Raw genomic sequence first — 19,843 nt, 5'->3', positions numbered from 1 at the left:
GACAGAGGGCTGCTGTGCCTCCTGTCATCATTAATGGACGTCTCTTTAAAATGACCGCTCAGAGGAGAGGAGTTCTCATTTCTCTAACCGCCTGCTGATTCCCCTCCTCGGCTCGCATCTCCTGTGGGCGGGACTAAGTATCGAGGATAGGAGTCGAGTAGGGGAGTTCGAGAAATGGTTCGTTAGCATTAGAGGTAAAATGCTGGTGCCCCCTGCTGGTCGTTTAAGAAACTGGAAGATAGCAAGGCACGTGTTGAACTGATACCATTATTCTGTAAGTAATAGTGTGAAATAACTGAAATTACATGAGATGTCTTAAAACTGTTTTATTGTGACATCAATTTCTGGGGGTGGTGCAAATATGCTTGAATCCTTCCACAGCGAAAACTAAATAGGGTTAAGCACCCGGCACCAAATGTGAGATTGGATGAATGTAACTGAACCATAGAACTGCAAAGACATACATGTATCAATCTGAATGAAAGCAAAAGAAAGTCACATGTCCAAATAGTCGAGGTCTTTTTATTTGATCAGGGACAAATTCAAACAGCTATAGCATCACGTTCAACTTTACAGCAGGTTCTTTTATTATTCTCAAGACTTCACAAAATTGGCTGTTGTCTCGTTCGTTCACTTTGCAAACAGGAAGTACATCATTTACAGGAGACAGATCTTCAATGACTCGGCTATTCTACTACATCTCAGCAGCTGTAACTAACAGAGAGGAAGAGTCCACACCCCGTACGAGTGAAACTTTAAACCTGAGTTAGCCAAGCTGGACCACCTGCTGTTCTGATATTTAATAAGTAGGCAAACCCACAACAGTAGTAAAAGTCCCCATTTTGGGGCTATAGATATACAGCATCCACAAACCCAACACATTGGTTTATATAGCATTTATTATTATGTTACTGTCCATTTAAATGAACTAAATAAAAACTTGACATGTTACAATAATAACCTCACCTTTCACCTCCTCTCACTGTGAGACCAACATCAAGCTTGATCAGCCAATCAATGTGAATCAGTGTGTCAAAGCTCACAGGTGATATGGGCAGGACATGTAGGTGAGAAGCTATCTATATCAAAGAGGTCACTCGGATGCAGTCGTTGATTTGTTTCACTGATAAAGTAAAAAGGGGTTGATGCTTGATTCTGTGACTGCGTGTTTCTGGCATGGTGGGCTGTGTGTGTGTGTGAGAGTGTGTGTGCGCGCGCACACACACACTCAGGGTTGGCTCTGGATATGCCTGCGCAGCTCCTGGGCCTTATCCTTCAGGTCCGGCCTGCTGTCGGCCTGCATCGTGGAGAGGGAGCGCTGCAGCTGCTCCCGGGTCTTCACACACACACAGTCCCACTGATCGCTCTCTGGAAGACACACAGGAGAATGTCATCAGTGACACTTAGGACTTGTTTTTTCCTACCATAAATCTAATCCTATAAAACAGATTTGTAATACATTGTACTTGGTAAATGTTATATGACCTAACAGCATTTTATCTCTGTGATATTTCTAAAAAGGGAACCTATAATAAGGCATATTTACAGTTATCCTTCTGGGCTCTTTATGGAATCAGTTTGATACGGTGCTGTAACATTCCTACAGGGAGTTACAGCCGATCCTGAGTTATAGTGAGATTTAAAGTTTATAGGGACTACAATATTCCCTTATAATACATTTTGTTTTACACGTATCAATTGATTTAGGAGTATCTACATATTTGTCATGCTGAAATACACATTTATCCATTGTTTTACATATTAATTAATGTATGTGTTATTATTGTTTTGATTAATAACTAAGGTTGATGCTCCGGACTTAAACTGTTCTCAGTTAGGAGAAGACACTCATATATATTTTAAAACCCTACATAAAAGTAAAGCTTTAAGTAAATTAAGCGTATGTAGGATTAAAGTATCATGGCAAATGTTCCTGAGGTATTCCTTTTGCACGAATCAGACGCCAAGGTTACGTTTCTTCCTGACATATGATGCAATACAAAAAAATGGTATAGATAGATTAGAAGAGAACCTCTACCCCTGAAGAAAAACTGGGTTCAAGTTTTAGTTTTCAAATACAAATAAACAGCAATACGCTTTATGAAAATCTCAGGAGTAAAAACATACCTCCAGTTCTCTTCACGATCAGATCCACAACGGACAAGGCCTCTGTCCTCACGGAGGAGTAACTTTTGTTTTCTGGGCAGAAACACAACACAAACATGGTGATGAAGTGCTGAGTCAAAGACTCATATACAAATACCCTGACATTGGGAGTCTCTTACCTAAAGGGTGAGTGAGAGCAGCACATGTCTCCGTGAGGATCTGAGACAATGCATTAGGGTCTTCACTCCCCTTCTCCAGCAGCAACAACCTACAGAGAAAAAACAGTCATAAACTTAAGTTCGAAATGTTTATTATGAACACTCTTTGATCTGCTTGATTTGTTCAAGTTTTATTACTCTGAACAATTACAGGAAACGGTTTGTTTGTCTGGCACCTACCCCTTGAAGAAAGCCTTCATGGACTGCAGAACACCAAGCTGGACCTTCCAGGTGCTCAGCTTCAGCTTCTCACACATCAGACTGCACACCTCCACCTGGAAGCGAGCTGCACACAGACATTATATAACTATATCATAACGGTTCTGCCACTGATCTGAGCCCCTGAGAATGCAGTGCTGAGTCTCTGAAAAGGTAAGACATATTGGCTGTCCATTTCTCTTTATAGAATAGAACTGGGAGGGATGAACCCCTCTTTAATGGTCTCACATGCAGAGCACACAGCACACAGTGACATGTGTTCTCTGCTTTTAACCCATCCCAGTACCAGGAGTCGAGTATTAGGAGCAGTGGGCAGTTATTGCACAGCACCCGGGGAGCAATGGGAGTGAGGGGGGAAGGGGGGTGTCTGGTGCCTTGCTCAAGGGCACCACGGCAGGGCAGGAGGTGACCTGGTACCTCTCCAAGTAGCAGTCCACACTCCATATTTTGGTCTGGTCGGGGACTTGAACCGGCGACCCTACAGCTCCCACTCCAAGCCCCTACTGACTGAGCCACTGCCGTGCAAATTGGGATCAACAAAGTACTTCTTATCTTACAAGTATGGATTCCGCTTCTTTTCTCAGCTTTAAATCTTGCCCACGTAGTGCTCAATAAGTGTCCACCATACAGAAGTAACAACATGTGGATCTTTGATCCAGTCGAGGCTGAGACTCACCCTGAGTCTGAGGGTTTCTGGGCCAAGCCTTTCCCAGACACTCAAAAGCACAGAGCAGAGCTTCAGTCTGCAGCTCCTTCTCCTTCACATCTTTATCATCATCATCCTCCCGAGACCTCAGTGAAGCACGGCCGCTCTCTGGGCAGTTCTGTTGGAAATCAAGGAGATACATTAAAACACAGGTTAAGAGAACTCGTAGAAAATGTAGTGCCATCTTAAAATATGGCACTATAATAACAGGCACTATCAGATGAGTAGATGTGATTTCACCTTTTTGATCAGAGGGATGATGATCTCCGCCATGTCGCTGAAGCGGTCCTCCTCGCTGCTGTGGAGCACGTCTCCGGCGCAGCGCAGAGCGGCCATTTTGTACACCAGACTCTCCTTACGACACTCCTTCAACACAACCTCCAGCACCTCAGAGATGGTGGGCTGGCCTGCGAAAGGCTTCTTCAGCTCAGGGCTGAACGCCATGGGAACAATGGAGGAGATTCAGTATGAAATTAAAAAGGGGTGTGATCATTCTGTCTGGCAATTGAACATTTATCGGAATTAGAGCTTAATTTTGGTCCTCGAGATCGATAGAATAATCAACAATTCACCAAATTGAAAGTTAAATTAAATAGTTGGAGAATCATGACACCCCTAGTTAATATTGCACATAAAATAAAACTGGTAATTAAAGAGGATAAAGTTATGCAAGGACTCTCACCTGCATTTGGAGACAACTGATCCAATGGCTTTCAAAAGCTCCTCCTAAATCAAGAAAGACAAAAAAGAAACAAAACAAAAGTACATTTGTAACAAAAATCTCTTACTTTTTGTGGTACTGTTGTATTGACAGCCGTTACCTTGCCAGCCCATGTGCGTCCGGACAGTCCCTGAATTAAAGCTGTGAGCACCATGCCAAGGTGGGGGGCAACCAATGAGCCTGTCTGTTCCTTGGCAACGGTGGCCATGGCAGCTGCACCCTGAGCCTTCATCTTCCAGGACTGGGATTGCAGGGCCTTCTGGGTAATAGCAATGAGCTCGGTCATGTAGAGTCTGATACCTCCGAAGCTCCCTAGAATCAAAGAAATAAAAGAAGCTTATTACAAAGACAAATATAGATGTTGATTGGACTGTTAGTGCCAATATTTCAAAATGTCATAAAAAGTATTTGTTTTTTCTTCTGTTTATCAATTGTATAAAAAAACATCTTTAGTGTTTGAGTGTTCCTCACCGGGGACATTCTCCTGCCACACCTCGGCCCACAGCGTGGCGTCGTGGCTCTCCCCCTCCTCATCGGGCCCCGGGGCCTGATGCATCCCCAGGAAGGCCAGCGGCAGGGCCACTCCTGCGTGGCCCTTCAGCACGTCAGGACTGTAGTGGCTGATGGCGTGCATGGTCAACGCACTCGATGACTTGTACACCGGCTCTGGGAGAGAGAAAGAGTAGAAGAGAGCGGAAAGTTACCGTTTGGTTTAATACACAAACAGAATCATTATCTTTTGAAGAAAGATTTTCTGCTGTTTTACCTTCTTTCTCCAAGTACCAGCCGTTGAGCTTCAGTAGTAGTTTCTCAATGCTCGTGTCTTTGGCTGTCTATAATAAAACATAGAAACAACACATGCTTACCAAGTCAACCTTTGGTGTGATGACATAATAGGATTACTTATCAGAAGTGGTGCTTACCCTGACAAGATGTCCCAAAGCAAAGGCAAATGCTTTCTGTACCACAGTGCTCCTGTCATGGATACCGTTCAACAGGGCACTCATCAGTTTACCTGCCAATAACAAATAGATGGTTCATTCATTCACTTGCACTAAATAGAAACACATTAAACAACACAAGTTCAATTGTGCTTTACCCGAGTATGGGGTGAGGTCCTGGGGGCACTGCACTGAGAGTGAAACTATGACACTAGCACAGCCACCCTGTGTCGAAAATAGAAAACAAACATAAACCGGTGTCTCAATACACTGCATTTATAACAGGTGGGTTCAAATAAATCAAGTATAAACTCTTTAAAGACAATCTGCAAATGAGTGACTACAGAAGTGTGTGTACCTTGGTGCCCAAGCCTACTCCACTCTTGAGCAGCTCACAGAGCCTGGGAACCAGCTCTCCCAGCACGGAGACATCGAGGTGCTGCAGACACTGAGGACAGGGACACAAGACGGATCTTAACACAACAGACCTTGGTTTTTTTTTGCCATGTTTTGTCAATCTTACTTTCTTTCCTGTTACACCTTGAAACTGGGAATAAAACCACTAAAGGTCAAGAAGGTTAAACTCAGTATTTATGATGTTTTTGTCATTAAGTATGATATTTGAAATACAGCTCCAAATTGTTCTAAATGAAAGTAAATGCTTCTCACTTCAAATATATTGATCAGGAATCAATAGGGGAATAAATACAGAGTCAGACAGTTCAGTCCATAATCCCATTGGTATCAATAAAATGTTTCATTTTCAACCCCTAGTTATATAGTGTTTTCTTCTTACCATGTTAACGGTCTCCATCATTGGAGAGGACTTGGCGGCACTCAGCCTGGCAGCGTCCATGGCACTCTAGAGAGGCAGAAGAACACAACTCATGAGCATGTGGAGTCTTACCGGTGATAAAGCGTACATGATCTGGTTGCCATACTTTTGGTAAAGACGCAGTAGAAGACTGTGGTTACCTTTTCTTGCTCTGTGGCTCTGAGACTGAGGTAGTTGAGGACCTGCGGCTCCAGGGTGCTGAGGGCCTCCAGCAGGGCGGGGATCAGCCGGGCAGCGTGGGGCTTTAGTCTGGCACCGGCCGTCTTACTGATCTTCACCAGGGTCTGGATACTGGGAGGGAATACAACGGATGGGTTTAGAGAGAAAGAGGCAGACTAAGCTATGGCTCGAAATGGCAACCTGCTAATGTAGCGACGTACAGACAGATAAAAGCTTCTTACGGCCCGTCCACAAAGCGGCGTGCGTTGACGCTTGCCGGCGAGCGTGTCTGAAACTCGACCAACAACCAATCACATGAATCTCCCGCCCCTGACACACAAGCAGCGGTTTGATTGGCTAGAGCTTGTACTGGCATATGATTCGATTGGCTGACGCTTCTGCCGAGGAGCCAAAAGTTGAACATTGCTCAACTTTTGCAGCGAGCCACGCCAGCAACGCTCCGCGTCGCTTCCCACGATGCAGTTCGGCGAAAAGTGACGTCACCCCATTCAAAGAGAATGGTGAAGCGTCAACGCACGCCGCTGTGTGGACGGGCCGTTACTGCTCAACACTGACATAGAAAACATTTGGTGCATCGGGGATTTGGATTGAAAAGGACTTCAATAACTTAAAATCTACTTTGAACTTAAACTGTCATGCTCTAAAAAAAATCAATACAACTTTGTTTTTACATACAGCATAAGTTGCATCAATATAAGCAAAGTAAGAGGAAGGCCACACAGCAGAAACAAAGACAACAGTTATGGAGGGAGGCGTTACCTTAGAGAGCGGACCTCGGAGACACTGCTGACGATGCCTTTCTCCAGCAGGGTGGGCAACATCACCGCCACAGTCCTCTGGGCTGCGGAGCCTGTAGACTCACACATACGAGTACACACCTGGACACAGGGAGACAGCCCGGGTCATGCATGTGTACACAAACAATTACAAATATAAACACAAAGCCCATTATAGTGCTAAACAGCTTTACCTTACTGAGGGTCTTCAGGGTCATGTCTGCTGCCTTCCTCACAGATTCCTGAAACATGACGATACATTATTAACAACAGCAAGGTCTGCTCGACACGATGGCAGCTATCTTTAACGGGTTCCATGTGATGCTCTTGGTGAATAACAGCAACATTGATTGAGATCATTTCCCGCTCACCTTGATGTCGTCCAGGACTCTGAACAGCGTTTCCCAGATTTCTGCCAGGTGATCAATGAGGTCTTCAGCTTGGCGGCCACGAATCAGGTCGTTCAGGGCCAGGCAGCTGATGGAAAATCAATGAATCGGAAACAGATTTTGTATTACAGCGAAGGCCTTTAAGGTCCTTACCTACAGTATAATAATGTGAGCAGCAAAACACAACATTAACATATCTAACTAACCCAGCTTTTAAAACACTTCAACTGTTATACTCTGATATATGTCAGTTAGAATACCTAGTTCCTGTACTAATACTGTGGGGCCCATATCAACCTACTCACCAAGTTTGAAACAAAAATAAATACTTTTGGAATCTTTATCTTTTATCAAAAAATATATTACAAAAAGTAAATCCAATAAATACAATTAGGAGAGAACATAAAACAGTCTAACTAATCTTCATTTCCAGGGGTTTGCAGTTCAATGTATTTATAATGTACCTGGACTCGCGCACTCTCCAGGTGTTACTAGTCAAGTTGGAAATGACGTCCTGCAGGATCTCCTGAAGATACTTATCCACCTGAAACAGAACAAACAGACATGCTCACAATACTGCCAACTACATAGTTAACATCTATGTCTACATCCATGAGTATCTATTTACGTGTGTGTGTGTTGAACAACATTAAACTCCTACCAGGGTCTTATCGGTGACCAAGGCGTCCCAGATGCTGGTCATGGCCTGACGGATGTTCAGGTTGGGGTCAAACTGGTAGCGGTACAGGCGGGGCACGATCTGGGGCAGGAAGGGGGCCAGCTGCTCGCCTGCCTTAGACGCGATCATGTTGAAACCAAACGCTGCTCCCTGAAAGGAGGAGAGGTCGGAAAGAAAGAGGAATGAGACAACCGCAGATAGTTAGGAAAATAGTGCATGTATTGGACGGGGAAAGAGGATGATACCTTGCGGGAGTTCCACATGGCATGATGATTGGCCAGGTTCATGAACTTGTAGACCAGATCTGGTTGGTTCAGGTCGCTGGCCAATGAGCAGAGCTCCTTGTATGTTGTCAGGCCGTGACTGCAAGTGAGAGATTGATGTCAATTTCACACAAAGAGTTGTTAGCGTTTATCAGTACATTTGGACAGCAAAAACTCATTCTAATATTGGTGACACATGACTCACCCATCAGGGGTCTTCCCCAAGCCTTCTCCCTGGAACACCTCTGTATCTTCTGAAACTGCGTGTTTCACTCTGTTGCAAACATAGGAAAACAATCCTGTGAATCTTTTCTCTTGTTTGATTTCTTCTTCATTATTTAACTACCCACTCACCTTTTGCCGGTCATGAGTGTTTCCACCAGGGTAGAAACCAGTTCCTGCTGGTCAGCCTCTCCTCCCATCTCGTAGACGAGGCCCAGACCTTTAGACGCCACATCCTGACTCAAGTCTAGATCACATAAGGAAAGAAGAAGTTCAAAAAAGTGATGATGAAGAACCGGGAAGGATAGAGCATTTGTTTTGTAATGTTGGACGGGCATATTCAAAAAGCCCTGGAAGTAATGAACAGATCGTCATTGTTAGAAGTGTCTTCTTACCGTCAGGGTCGGAGAGAACAGAGATGAACGCCACCTGAATCTCCTTCAAATGGGACTGTCGGAGTGAAGGCACACATATTAGTACTACAAACAAAAAAAGGGACTTGACATGCACGCCAAGGCAGACTTTTATAAGCATAAATCTATGTTTTTTTTAATATCGTTTTATTGTAATATTTGTAAACATTCAGACATAACATACATACAACCGCATACCTACTCCAATGTGTGCAGACTAGGTATTGCGCATATAACACATCTCTCCATGGGTGACAATGTCACCTTAATCATGTAGCAAGATATCTATGTATATCTCAGCTCACATACCAATTAGTTCAATAAAAGCACAGAGAAAATGTATAAGAATAGCACACTATAATCATAATGGCCTGAGATGTGACCTCATTACAATGAGAAACTTCTAATAGGAGGGAAAGAAGAAAAGATAAAGAATAATAGAAAATAAATAAATAATAATAATGTTTGTTGATGTGTTTTTCCTCTTTTCTTTAAGTCTAGGGAGAAACAGGAACACAGTTCAGAGGAATATAGTTGTACCCACCGTGATTTCCTTGTGCTGGCCGAGTTTCTTGACCATGGAGAGCAGCCATATGCAGGCTGCCTGTCGGACGTGGGGGTTCTGGCTCGGTATGTACCGGGCCAGGACGGATTTCAGGACCCACGGAACCACGTCATTATTTTTCACGTCTAACGGGGAAAGGAAGAGTAGAAATGTTGTTGAGGGACATATTCCCATCCCCATTGAATACAATTGAAGCTGTAGGAGGCCGCCGCCGCAAAATATAAAAAGCTGATCGACACAAGGCAGGCCCGACAAACCTGCTCACTTGAAGATCTAGAACATGTGTCGTAAGTGCTTGAGAAATGATCCATTAGTTCTTAAAGATGTTTAGAGTTGCACTCCAAACTGTACAAACAAGTACAATTAAAGTCAATTTATTTATATATTTACAATCTGAACCGTTTTTTCCCCCCTCTGTCCTCAAACCTTTACCTTTAAAAACCTTAGGAAGAGCAGCTGAGGAGGGAATGAAATACATGTGAACAGAATAGAGCAGCATTGAGGAGTGAAACAGAAAGCACTCACTCTGTGGGGGGTTGTACTCTTCCTCGGTGCAGGTCCATGGGTCTCTGGCAGCTCCAGAGCTGGTGCCGATGGCAACGCTGGTTATCGCCTCTCCCACCGTAAACTGCAGCTCCACCTGTTTGGCCTTTAGAAAGAAGATGTGAGAGATATTGTCACCAATTAGACACACCCAACAACAGCTTTGAATGCGCACCATGTTGATACATATCCAAAATACCAGAGTGCAAAAAACAGCACTTCTGCCAACACTTGAAGGCCTGATTCATCAGTTTGAGAAATCTAACAAGTTTTCAGAATCAGAAAACATTAGGTCAAAATAATACACGTTTATTACAAACATCAGGTAGTTTGAGCCTATTAACACTAGCACTTTTAAAACATTGCGTTACAATTACTTTTGGGGTCGTCTTTGTAAAGCCCTGCATTACTACTGTTAGTGGTATTGTCAGTCAATATGTTTCATACCTCTACAGAGTCCATGAGACCCTGCAGCAGCTTCTTTTGGTAAGGGAAGTCTCCATCTCCCACAGGAAGGTAGCCCAAGGTCTGGATTGATCTCTCCTTCATCTGGACCACGTGGATACAAGCAAGATAATTAAGGTTCATTTGATATGTGAAGATCTGAGGCATGATTAACACATGAATGCATACTGATGGTCCCTGGACAAAATATCTGAGTAACCCCTTCCTTTGGGGCAGTCCCTGGTTACCTTTGAGCTCTCCTTGCCAGAGGGGATGCGAGCCAGCAGGTTTTCCATGGCCGACAGTTTGGTGAAGCCGGCTCCATCATCAGGGATCAGCAGGGCGCCGTTACGGCCGATTTCCCCCAGAGCTGTACACGCTGCTACCGCCAGCAGAGCACTGCTGCTGTCCAGGAAGGAACCTAGGTGGACCATATAGACAGCAATTGATTGGATGGAAATAAAGTACAACACCTAGATTGTGATATACACCCCATCACAATCTAGGCAAGTAAATAGCATTTTCACATCATTTAATTGCAGTCCAACAGTCTAAGCGAAGCCTAAACTGGAGGAAAATGTTGAGAAAAAAAGCTTACCAATTGTCTTGGTGGCCATGGCAACGAGTTCATCATCTCCTTGGGAGGTGATGCACATTTGCTGCTCCATGTTGTGCGTCGAGTCCCCGGCTTTCTTTTTGCTCATGTAGCGTCCCACCATGTAGCCCAGAGCCAAGACGGCGCCATGCTGAGTCTCAGGACTCTGTGGTTCAACAAAAGCAATTAACATTAACACAAAGTACCAAATGCACACTCTTGAATTGCTAAGTGCTCCGAAGAGACAAAGCGCCATACGTGGTTGTCTTTAGTGATTTTGAGCAGGTTGTGCACAGCCGTCTGCAGCTCGCTGCCAGTCATGGTGGAGACCACCACAGCGTACAGCTGGGCTGCCAGCTCCCTCATGTCCTCCTTATTGGTGTTCATCAGACTCTGGAGGAGAACACATTACAGCTGAATGCACTCAGTGGAGAAATGTGAGTTAGGCTGAACACAGGACAGCCAAGTGATAGGACTACTTGTTCAGTAGTGCTGATATTTGTCTCACTGATGGAGTAGAGCACCACACATCTCAATGTAGAATTGCCCTTACCCTACGTCTAAATAAAACATAAATGAAATACTCACTTTAATCCAGTCGATTTTCTCTATGAATCTGTGAGCCAGTTTCTCAGGGCAGACAGACACCACCTCCAGCAGACAGTACATCACTGGGATTCCTGTTGGGTTAGTAAAGCAGATGCAATAAACAACAGAGTTTCCAACGATGACTGTCATGTCAATGATTCTCTTAATCACAACACTGCACCACAGAGATGAATAAATAAAGAATATAATGATAGACTTAATCACTTTGAATAATCAACAAAACTAGGGCTTCCTTTACTAATGGTAATGGCAGGTTCACTTGTCTCACCCCCCACAGCAGACAGCAGCTGCTGCAGCAGATCCATGTAGACATGAACAGGGCTCGCCTCAGAACCCTTTGACTGAGACTCAGAGGACAGCAGTGTGTGGACGTAGCGTCCGATGGCTGGAGCATCATCCTGCATGTCTGCCGGACGTGTGGAGATGGGCCTGACCCCGGCACTGTGCGCCAAACACATCCTCAGGTAGAGCACGATCTGAGAAGACAGGGGGTAGTAAGGTGCCTGCAGCAAAATAACTAATATACACTCTGAGTTTGCAAAGCCATGTTACAATTTATGAATGTCATAGGCATGATTCCCAATTAATATGTACCTCCCCAAATGCAGATGGGTTGAAAGGGATAGTGTACGTTCCAACAGTGTACTTAGCTGGAGTCTTCATCCTCTGAGCAGCCTGATAATGACCAGATAAAAAGGTTTGAGATTAAGAATTAGTTTTAGCAAAAGTGGGTGTTTTACGTGAATCAATGAAAAATAGGCCCAAAGATTCACCTTCTCCTGGACATATGCCACCATGTCAGGAAAAGAGGGCATTGGCTTTGGTCCCTCCTTCTCTGAGCTCTTGGTAGGAAAAGCTCTCAGCACCTTCTTGGCCTCTGCAGACACCTCCTCTCTCCTAACACAGGAAAACAGCTCGTGTTATATTCTGCACCACTCAGGAAAGTAAACCATTAACAGCCTCATTCAAGCTTTAACCATCTTCCATGTTGCTTGGTTTCTTTTGTGTGTGCGAGGGCTGTACCAAATGTCTTCTTTTATTGTTAATCAAAGCTCTTATTGGAGCTTTTTAAGTGAAACATCATATTTTATGATGCCATATCACAACGGTGTTTATATAAATGTGATTTATTGTGCCGTTAGATTGCTTCTACGCCACCCTGTTAATACAGGCGTGCGCCTCCTTTTGTGTGCGGAAAAAAGATGAAACCGTATTTTGAATGCTGGAAAATGTGGTTTTCCAAACACTAATAACCAAAAAAATATAGATTAAGAAAGAATATTTGTTGATTATATCTATTTTTTTCAATATATTTTGACTTGTGAACTTTGCTACAAATCGAAAGGTTTGGATGACAGAATTGGAAACAATCCATGGCAGGAAACACTGTAATCCAATTCTATTCATATTGTATCAAAAGTAATAGGTGTAGAGTAAACTTCAACCGTGCAGAAATAGTGAGTTTAAACAGAATGAATTCACAGCATCTGTAGGTAGATTTAGAATTTGAATGTGAACATTATGAATGACTGACAGAAAGGCTGACAGTTTGTTAGTGTTTCTGTGTTTTATCCACTTACGGGTCTCCAGCAGCCAGCAGCAGCAAGTATCTTGTTGGCACGTGATCCGCAGCAAACACTGTGCTGGCAAACTTCATGGCCACCTGGCGAACTTGCACCTCCGGCTGCCACAGAAAGAATAATCAAGAGTTATGATTTGCCTCACGTAGTTACCTCCATAGCTAGTCAACATTAATAAATCCATGCGTCATATAAACCAAATATCTGTTTTGCCTGCAAAGACTCACCTTTCCAATGTAAGCAGCCACCAGCGCCTCCATCAGGTTCAGCAGAGCCCCCTGCAGGTTGGCGTAAGCTCCGACCATCATGGACAACGCTTCCTGGATGGCAAGACGGACATCAGACTCCTCCTAGAGACAACAATGGAATTTGGAAATATCAATATCAGATACATTGTCGTGCTCTTCTTAGAATTAAAGCGAAGAAAATGAACTTTGATGAATTATTTAGACAGAGATCTTTACAGATGTTTAACCTACCTTGCACATGGACTCAAAAAACTGCTGAACCAGTGCGATGTCCTTTGTGAACAGCTGTGGCATGCGGCTAGAGGAGAGAGACAAAATGCAGATTTGCATTTTATTTCAAAATCCTACACCAAGCTGGCAATGTAAGCAAAAAGAACGATGTTATTTCAATATACCTTGAAAGCTTTCCAACAGCAGAGTAGGCAACGCATAGTAATTTAGGATCCTGCAAGGGCACATGAGTTATAAGTAGGTATATTTAGATAATGGAACATGAAATGCAGTTAAATGTGTGTCATTTGTAGTTTTACCTCCTTGTATTCATTGATGAGCTTTGTGAGACCATTAAGCAGCATTAATCCCAAAGGTTTATTAGTGTCAGGACATCTGAAAAAAACATGAAAAAGCCAATTACTATCTTTCAAATGCTAACAAAAACACTTTTTAATAAGAAATTAAATATGGATGCATCTAGAAAGTACACTTTTCTTACATCATGCAGATGTGATGGACAAACTGCAAGGTGAGAGAGAGCAGCTTGTTGTTGGTGCTGGCCCCAAACAGACCATCATACACAACCTACAGAGGAAAGGAAAAGCCTATCAACAGACTTTCTTTGAACAGTTGAGACTCCACCTCAGTCGGGTCAAAGAGCCTACCTGGATGTTAGCTGGAAAGCACTCTGCAGCCAAGCGTGATCGTAAGAGATGTGGCAGGATCTTCAGCTTGACTCTCGTGCTCACTGGCTCGTGTTTCAGCTCTTGCTTCAAATTGCCTCCCTAGTGCACATAAAGAAGAGTATTATATACATAATATATATATATTTTAATCACAGGTTAGTTTTGTAAGAACAATGTCAGTTTTACAAACCTTTGTTTTGAGAGGAACATCCCCCAGATACACCTTGTACATCTTGTTGATAATTAGAGGATTGTTCCAATCAACGATGCTGGAGGATAACACACGAAGAAGTACATGAATACAAGTTTGTACTTTCAGTATTTTATTCTAATTCCAGTCAGTGAGAACATGTGAATAACTTTATAATTTATAATTTGTAAACTGTAAACAGGAAATGACTCAAGCTGCTCCACCTACCTCTGTTTGCTCTTCATCTCCAGGTCAGCAGCAGTGGCCACACCGTGCCGGGTGTCGCTGGACGCCACCACCAGGTGCACCACCGACTCCACCTCTGGGACTTGCTGCGCCTCCATGAACTTCACTATGCCAAGCTTACACTGGTAAAACAGAAACAGGATAATAAGGAAACATAGCAATTCTGTCAAATATGGCAACCACTTATCAACTACATGTACGTCAGTGCATGCTGGTCTGCATTGTCTAGTTTCACAAAATGTGTGCTTATTAAGACTATAATATTGTGGTATAATACAGCCTTTGTCTCAAGTGTTTAGTTTTGTTCTTCTGTTTATTGTCAAACTTAGTCTCAATAGTTAGACATGTTATTTTAATAATTTTATTGTCTGTTATTTTCAAACATGGCCCTAGCCTAGCCATTTAAAAAGCATAGACATATAAAACCTGCCCAAACTCAGTTATTGTACCTGCTCTAGCTGCTCAGCGCTCCACTGGGCCTCTCCAATCACCCTCTTGGCAGCATAGACACTCATCCCAGGGGGGGGCTGGGGGAGACCCTGCCCACCTGCAGCGACCTCTGCAGGGCTTCCTTGGGAGGGTGGAGCAGGGCGAGTCGGGGATTCATTCAGCACAAAACTAGAGGTGCCAGAAAGAGAGAACCAGTCAACATTCTGGTTCAAATGCTTTGAGTAGGGCTATATAACCTAGCAATGCTCAAACACATAGTATAAACTCACCCGTAAGGCATCAGTAAAACATCCAACATGAACTCCAGCAGCAGCTGCACTGTCTTTGGCCTCTCAGTTAAGTTAAATGGAGTCGCAACCTTGGAGATGCCGGCAGGATACTTCATATGGTAAAGGGTGGGGATCAGCAGGTGCATCAGGCTAAGAGAAGAAAGAAATAGAGTGTGAAGTAAAATGATATTACATTTGACAAAGAACAGATAGTCAGCCCCAGATAAAAAGGACTGAGGCAGTATGTGTGTTTGATTATATTCATGTAGAAATCAAGCACAACTCAAGTGTAACTAAAGAACATGCTTTTTTTTGGGTCGATTTTGTGATGATAGTAAATATTGCTGTGCATCATAGAGTGTATTTGTCCCCTCACCTGTCCTGCTGTGGCTGTGGCTTGCCCTCCATGGCAGTGAGAAGGGTGGGGGCCAGCTCACACTGTTTTCCCACCTCCAGCCGTGGGTAGCCCAATTTGATGTAGATGATGGTGAAATTCTAAAATATCCACAAAAACAACAATCATCACTCCTATCTCAAGTAACTACTTGTACTAAATATAAATAGTTTTTTTTCCAACTACTACTAAATTCTGCTGTGATGAATATTCCACACTAACTATTTTCACAAAGGCACCTCCTTTCTCCCAACACATGAAAACAGCTCATTTTATATTTTGCACCACTCAGGAAAGTAACAGGTAAATATGAATTAGTGTAACTTCTTTTTTATTTAACTTACCTGAAAACATTCAGAACTACTTTTTGCACTATACTCTCAATAGAGATTGCATTATACCTACACAAGAGCGACTTCTTGATTGGATTAAGAGCAGTGTATATTTAAAGAGCAACTTGCAGGCTAGAGACCCCAGTGAACAAATGTGTAGGAAAATGATGTATACACTAGATTTTCTAAAAGATATACATAAATATACACTACAGTGACATCTAGCGTCGTTTTTGTAAGACATTTTTACTTCCGCATAAAAAAAAAAGACCACCACGTCACATCAGGGAGAGCGGCCAGTCTAACGTATTCATAAACATGGATCACAATGCTAGTTTTGACACAGAAGAGGTTGAACATGTATATTTATATGCATATGACGGACCACAACCTTATAATTATGAGCCTGCTAGTCGGCCATGAGACCAGGAGCAGCCAAGGATTAGAAGAAATAACGGCCATCGGAGAGAAATGGAGCTGTGGTGTGTGGAGAACTGGGCAGCTGTCTTGGTGAGTGACCGACGTTAGCTACAGTTAATGTTAGCTAACGTCGGTCACATCACAACATTGTAAAGTTAGATATCATATATCAGGCTATAACTAAAGTAGTATTGATAATATAGTAACGTTACTGGCAGGACTGTTGATACTGATCCATAACAGAAACTAATGCGAAAGTATCAGCTGTATCTCGCGTTACCTAATGCAACTCCACACTACGTCTTACGGTGCTGTACCGGAGGGGAGAGAGAGAGGAGTGAAGGGGGGAGAGAGAGAGAGCAGCAAAGGGGGGGAGAGAGATGTAATACGTTTTGTCTGATAGGTGCTTGTGTGGGAAATGCCAGCCCATGGCCTCAGCTGTGGAGAGTATGTGTTGCAGGGAGGTGGATGCACGACGCACCCAGGAACGAAAGCTAGCTCCGGTCCTTTTCCTGTTAGGGAAACTGTGGACTCGATGTCCTGACAGGCTGGAGTTTGTGCAACCTGCACAAACTCCAGCTCACCATGATTAAAAATGGTGAAATGCAATGTAAAATTATCGAAAAAATACAAGCTCACTAAATCACAACCGCTCAAACCAACTACCAACTACTACCGTGAAATGGACAGAGAACGAGTCCGAGAAAGTTGCTCCCCCATGTGACGTAATATGACGCGTTTGACGTTTTTCAGGCAAGGTTAAGCATAAATGTAGTAAAAAATAAATAAAACTTCTGGCTAAATTAAAAACAGGGTTGTAAATATTTTATTCTTACCGTCACGAAGGAGGCCGCTGAGGGATCTTGGTACTGCACCAACAGTGTTTCTACAGGTAGCTGAATCTTAGGTCGGCTTTTTATCCTCTTGTTCAAGTGGACCAACAACTCCATTACCTGTCAACCAAAAGACAAAGTAATTTGGACATTTAATAAACAAATGCATAAATACACACAAGCAAAACAATTAAGAAAATCCAGGTTCCTTACAGGCATCTTGAATCAGGAGGTAGTATGTCTGTATCTATGCAATTGAAGTTGTATGTTTCTTATGTTTCTGTAAAAATAAACCAATATGTGAGGTGTAGGTTCTCATGGCTTTAGGCTGAATCTAATTGAAATTGTTATGATGTGTATATACCATATACAGTCTATGGTATATACAGAGCACACACTCATGAGTCATTGTAATCTCTTTAGGCACAGATAGACACCCGTCTTACTTTCTTTCGCACACCCTCCTGAACGCTGGAGAGTTTGAGGAGCACAGGGGGTAGGAACTTTGAGATAATGTCCTGTAGTTGGTCATCCGTTTCTGCATGGCCCAGGCGAAGGAACACCCGTTCCAGTTGATCTAAAACAAAAGAAATACATTTGAATCAAATGTATTTTATTTGTTAGAGATGATACAATGAACCTTGATTCCAATACTGAGCACAACATTGATGTGCTTCACAAAGAGTTTACAGCTATTCATGTCTCTAGATTTGACCATGCAAAAATGTATTAAAATATACAGCAGTTTAACAAAACCACATATCATACCTCAATATACAAACCATACACCTTGGTATCTTAAAGTACAATCATCCAAAACAGCTCTGGTTTGCAGTCAGCTATTACTTAACTTTTGTTTTTTGAAAAAAATTGTTAATTTTAATATTTGATTTCTGTTTTTAATGAGTTACATGATATACCCCAGGAGAAACATTTTGATCAACTCTTATATTTAAAATTGTACGAGTGGTATTACATACATATACATAACCCCCGATAAAACACAGAACATGGGAGCAGTTAATTTGACATCAGCTTTCCATTCAAATATGGAAGGATCACCTATTGGGAGTAGCAACCACAGGCACAACCAGTATGTGCGACCTTTAACTTCAAAGAGAGGCACCGAGGCAGTACATCACACAATATTAAAACAGTGAAGTAAAAACAGACAGTCCCTGTTTTGCTTAAAAGCTCATCTCGTCAGCTGCTGATGTGTTGAAACCATCAGCAGCCCTGCCTTCTTTCTCCTAGCATGGTTCACCAGCCAGCTAACAACTGACAGACTATCAACGCATTTCATGTCATTTTGACGCTTTACCACTTGCTTTACACTACCACCGACACTCTGCTACATCATCCTAAATGCTCTTAACACTCCCTTTGAAAAACCAACACTTCAGAAGCTTGATGAATAGAAATATATTAATAAACTGCGTGATAGATTCATTTTGAGCATGACTGGGCACACGGCCTACTGACGTTAGCATTCTAGCTATAGCTGAGTAGCTAGCTCTCGTTCCTTCACCATTTTTTACTCAAATACGCTTTTTTGTCAGTGTAAAAAACATCCCACTCGCTAGAATGAAGCAGGCCAAGTATTCACACTTTTTTTAAAAACAACAAATACGACACTTAAGGAGAAATGAATCACCAAAAACGCAGAGAGAAACTTACTGAGTTCATCCTGGGCAGCCATGTTTGCAGAAAGTTATTAGCGCCCCACGCAGGTTACTTAGTGTCACTGCACTCGGTGGTGCCACTCCTTCATCACTCCTTCATCACCCCTACAGGAGTGATTCTACGTAATGCGCTGAGGCTTCGGAGCGTGGATCTTAATTTGTTTTATTATAAAACAAATTAATGTATTTATATAATTGTATTTTATTTTATTTCATTATTGTTTTTTTGTATTTATTCCATTTTGTTCTTTCTTTTTTTATTATAATTGTTTGTATTGTTTTATTATTCTTATTTTTATTCTTATTTATTTAAATATTATTAATATTTTATCAATATACATTTTTATTTAATTATTCATTGTTTATGCATTGATATCATTTTTGTATTTGATTTATTTATTCATTGTATTTTTACTTGTAATTTTTTTATTGTCATTATAATTTTTTACGAATTTATATCACCTTTTTTATTTGAATTATAATTATTGAATCTATTATTATTTGTTGTTGTAATTTAAATTGTATTTTATTATTAGTATTTTTATTTAATTTGTTTACCCCTATGATTTTTTCCCTGTCCCCCGTAGTTGAAAGACTTGAACATATAAAAGCAGGGATTTGGCATTGCCAGGAAGTAAAATGAGCCCAGAGTAAAATGCTGTTGTGTGCACAAACTAGAGGGGGACAGCAAACACCAGTGTGATTTTGGTGGGAGTACGACCACCCTGGACAAAGTTAGTGAGGGTTCCAAACCAGGCAGCGGCACCACCTGTTCTGCTGAACATGGGCTGTAGAGAACCGTGCAGATCTTCCCTATTGACACCAGGTTGAACCTTGTCGGGAAAAAAAGAACATTAACAGTGTGAGAGGCACAGA

The 19,843-nt window shown here is 42.4% G+C and overlaps 1 protein-coding gene across 1 annotated transcript; it reads right to left on the bottom strand.

Moving 5' to 3' along the window:
• Positions 1–502: 502 nt before the first annotated feature.
• On the bottom strand, positions 503–19,050 carry ecpas (Ecm29 proteasome adaptor and scaffold). The gene is made up of 49 exons (XM_034081545.2): positions 18,963–19,050; positions 17,732–17,862; positions 17,289–17,405; positions 15,683–15,801; positions 15,307–15,456; positions 15,037–15,205; positions 14,570–14,709; positions 14,342–14,420; positions 14,131–14,250; positions 13,965–14,050; positions 13,783–13,858; positions 13,648–13,697; positions 13,484–13,550; positions 13,232–13,354; positions 13,005–13,108; positions 12,198–12,321; positions 12,019–12,099; positions 11,693–11,900; positions 11,404–11,495; positions 11,074–11,208; positions 10,819–10,981; positions 10,469–10,641; positions 10,224–10,325; positions 9,759–9,882; positions 9,213–9,358; positions 8,651–8,705; positions 8,388–8,502; positions 8,239–8,307; positions 8,016–8,133; positions 7,753–7,920; positions 7,556–7,635; positions 7,074–7,179; positions 6,897–6,944; positions 6,686–6,804; positions 5,887–6,037; positions 5,708–5,773; positions 5,270–5,359; positions 5,070–5,136; positions 4,894–4,985; positions 4,737–4,803; positions 4,442–4,636; positions 4,071–4,282; positions 3,932–3,975; positions 3,490–3,682; positions 3,220–3,367; positions 2,505–2,610; positions 2,286–2,374; positions 2,128–2,199; positions 503–1,368 (listed from the first exon to the last, which is right to left on the bottom strand). The coding sequence occupies exons 1-49, from the start codon at positions 18,982–18,984 to the stop codon at positions 1,229–1,231; spliced, it is 5,511 nt and encodes a 1,836-aa protein (XP_033937436.1). The 5' UTR covers positions 18,985–19,050; the 3' UTR covers positions 503–1,228.
• Between the last annotated feature and the right edge of the window lie 793 nt (positions 19,051–19,843).

This window comes from Pseudochaenichthys georgianus, chromosome 1 (assembly GCF_902827115.2).
Source record: "Pseudochaenichthys georgianus chromosome 1, fPseGeo1.2, whole genome shotgun sequence".
NCBI lineage: Eukaryota > Metazoa > Chordata > Actinopteri > Perciformes > Channichthyidae > Pseudochaenichthys > Pseudochaenichthys georgianus.
This window is presented reverse-complemented; position numbering and strand designations above follow the sequence as displayed.

Coding starts and splice junctions, on each gene's coding strand:
- ecpas (XM_034081545.2), bottom strand. CDS start 18,984: ATGGCTGCCCAGGATGAACTCA. Junction 15,802..17,288: donor CAGCGGCCTCCTTCGTGACG/GTAAGAATAAAA, acceptor TGGATATTTTAG/AATTTCACCATCATCTACAT. Junction 6,945..7,073: donor GAGTCCTGGACGACATCAAG/GTGAGCGGGAAA, acceptor GTCATGTTTCAG/GAATCTGTGAGGAAGGCAGC.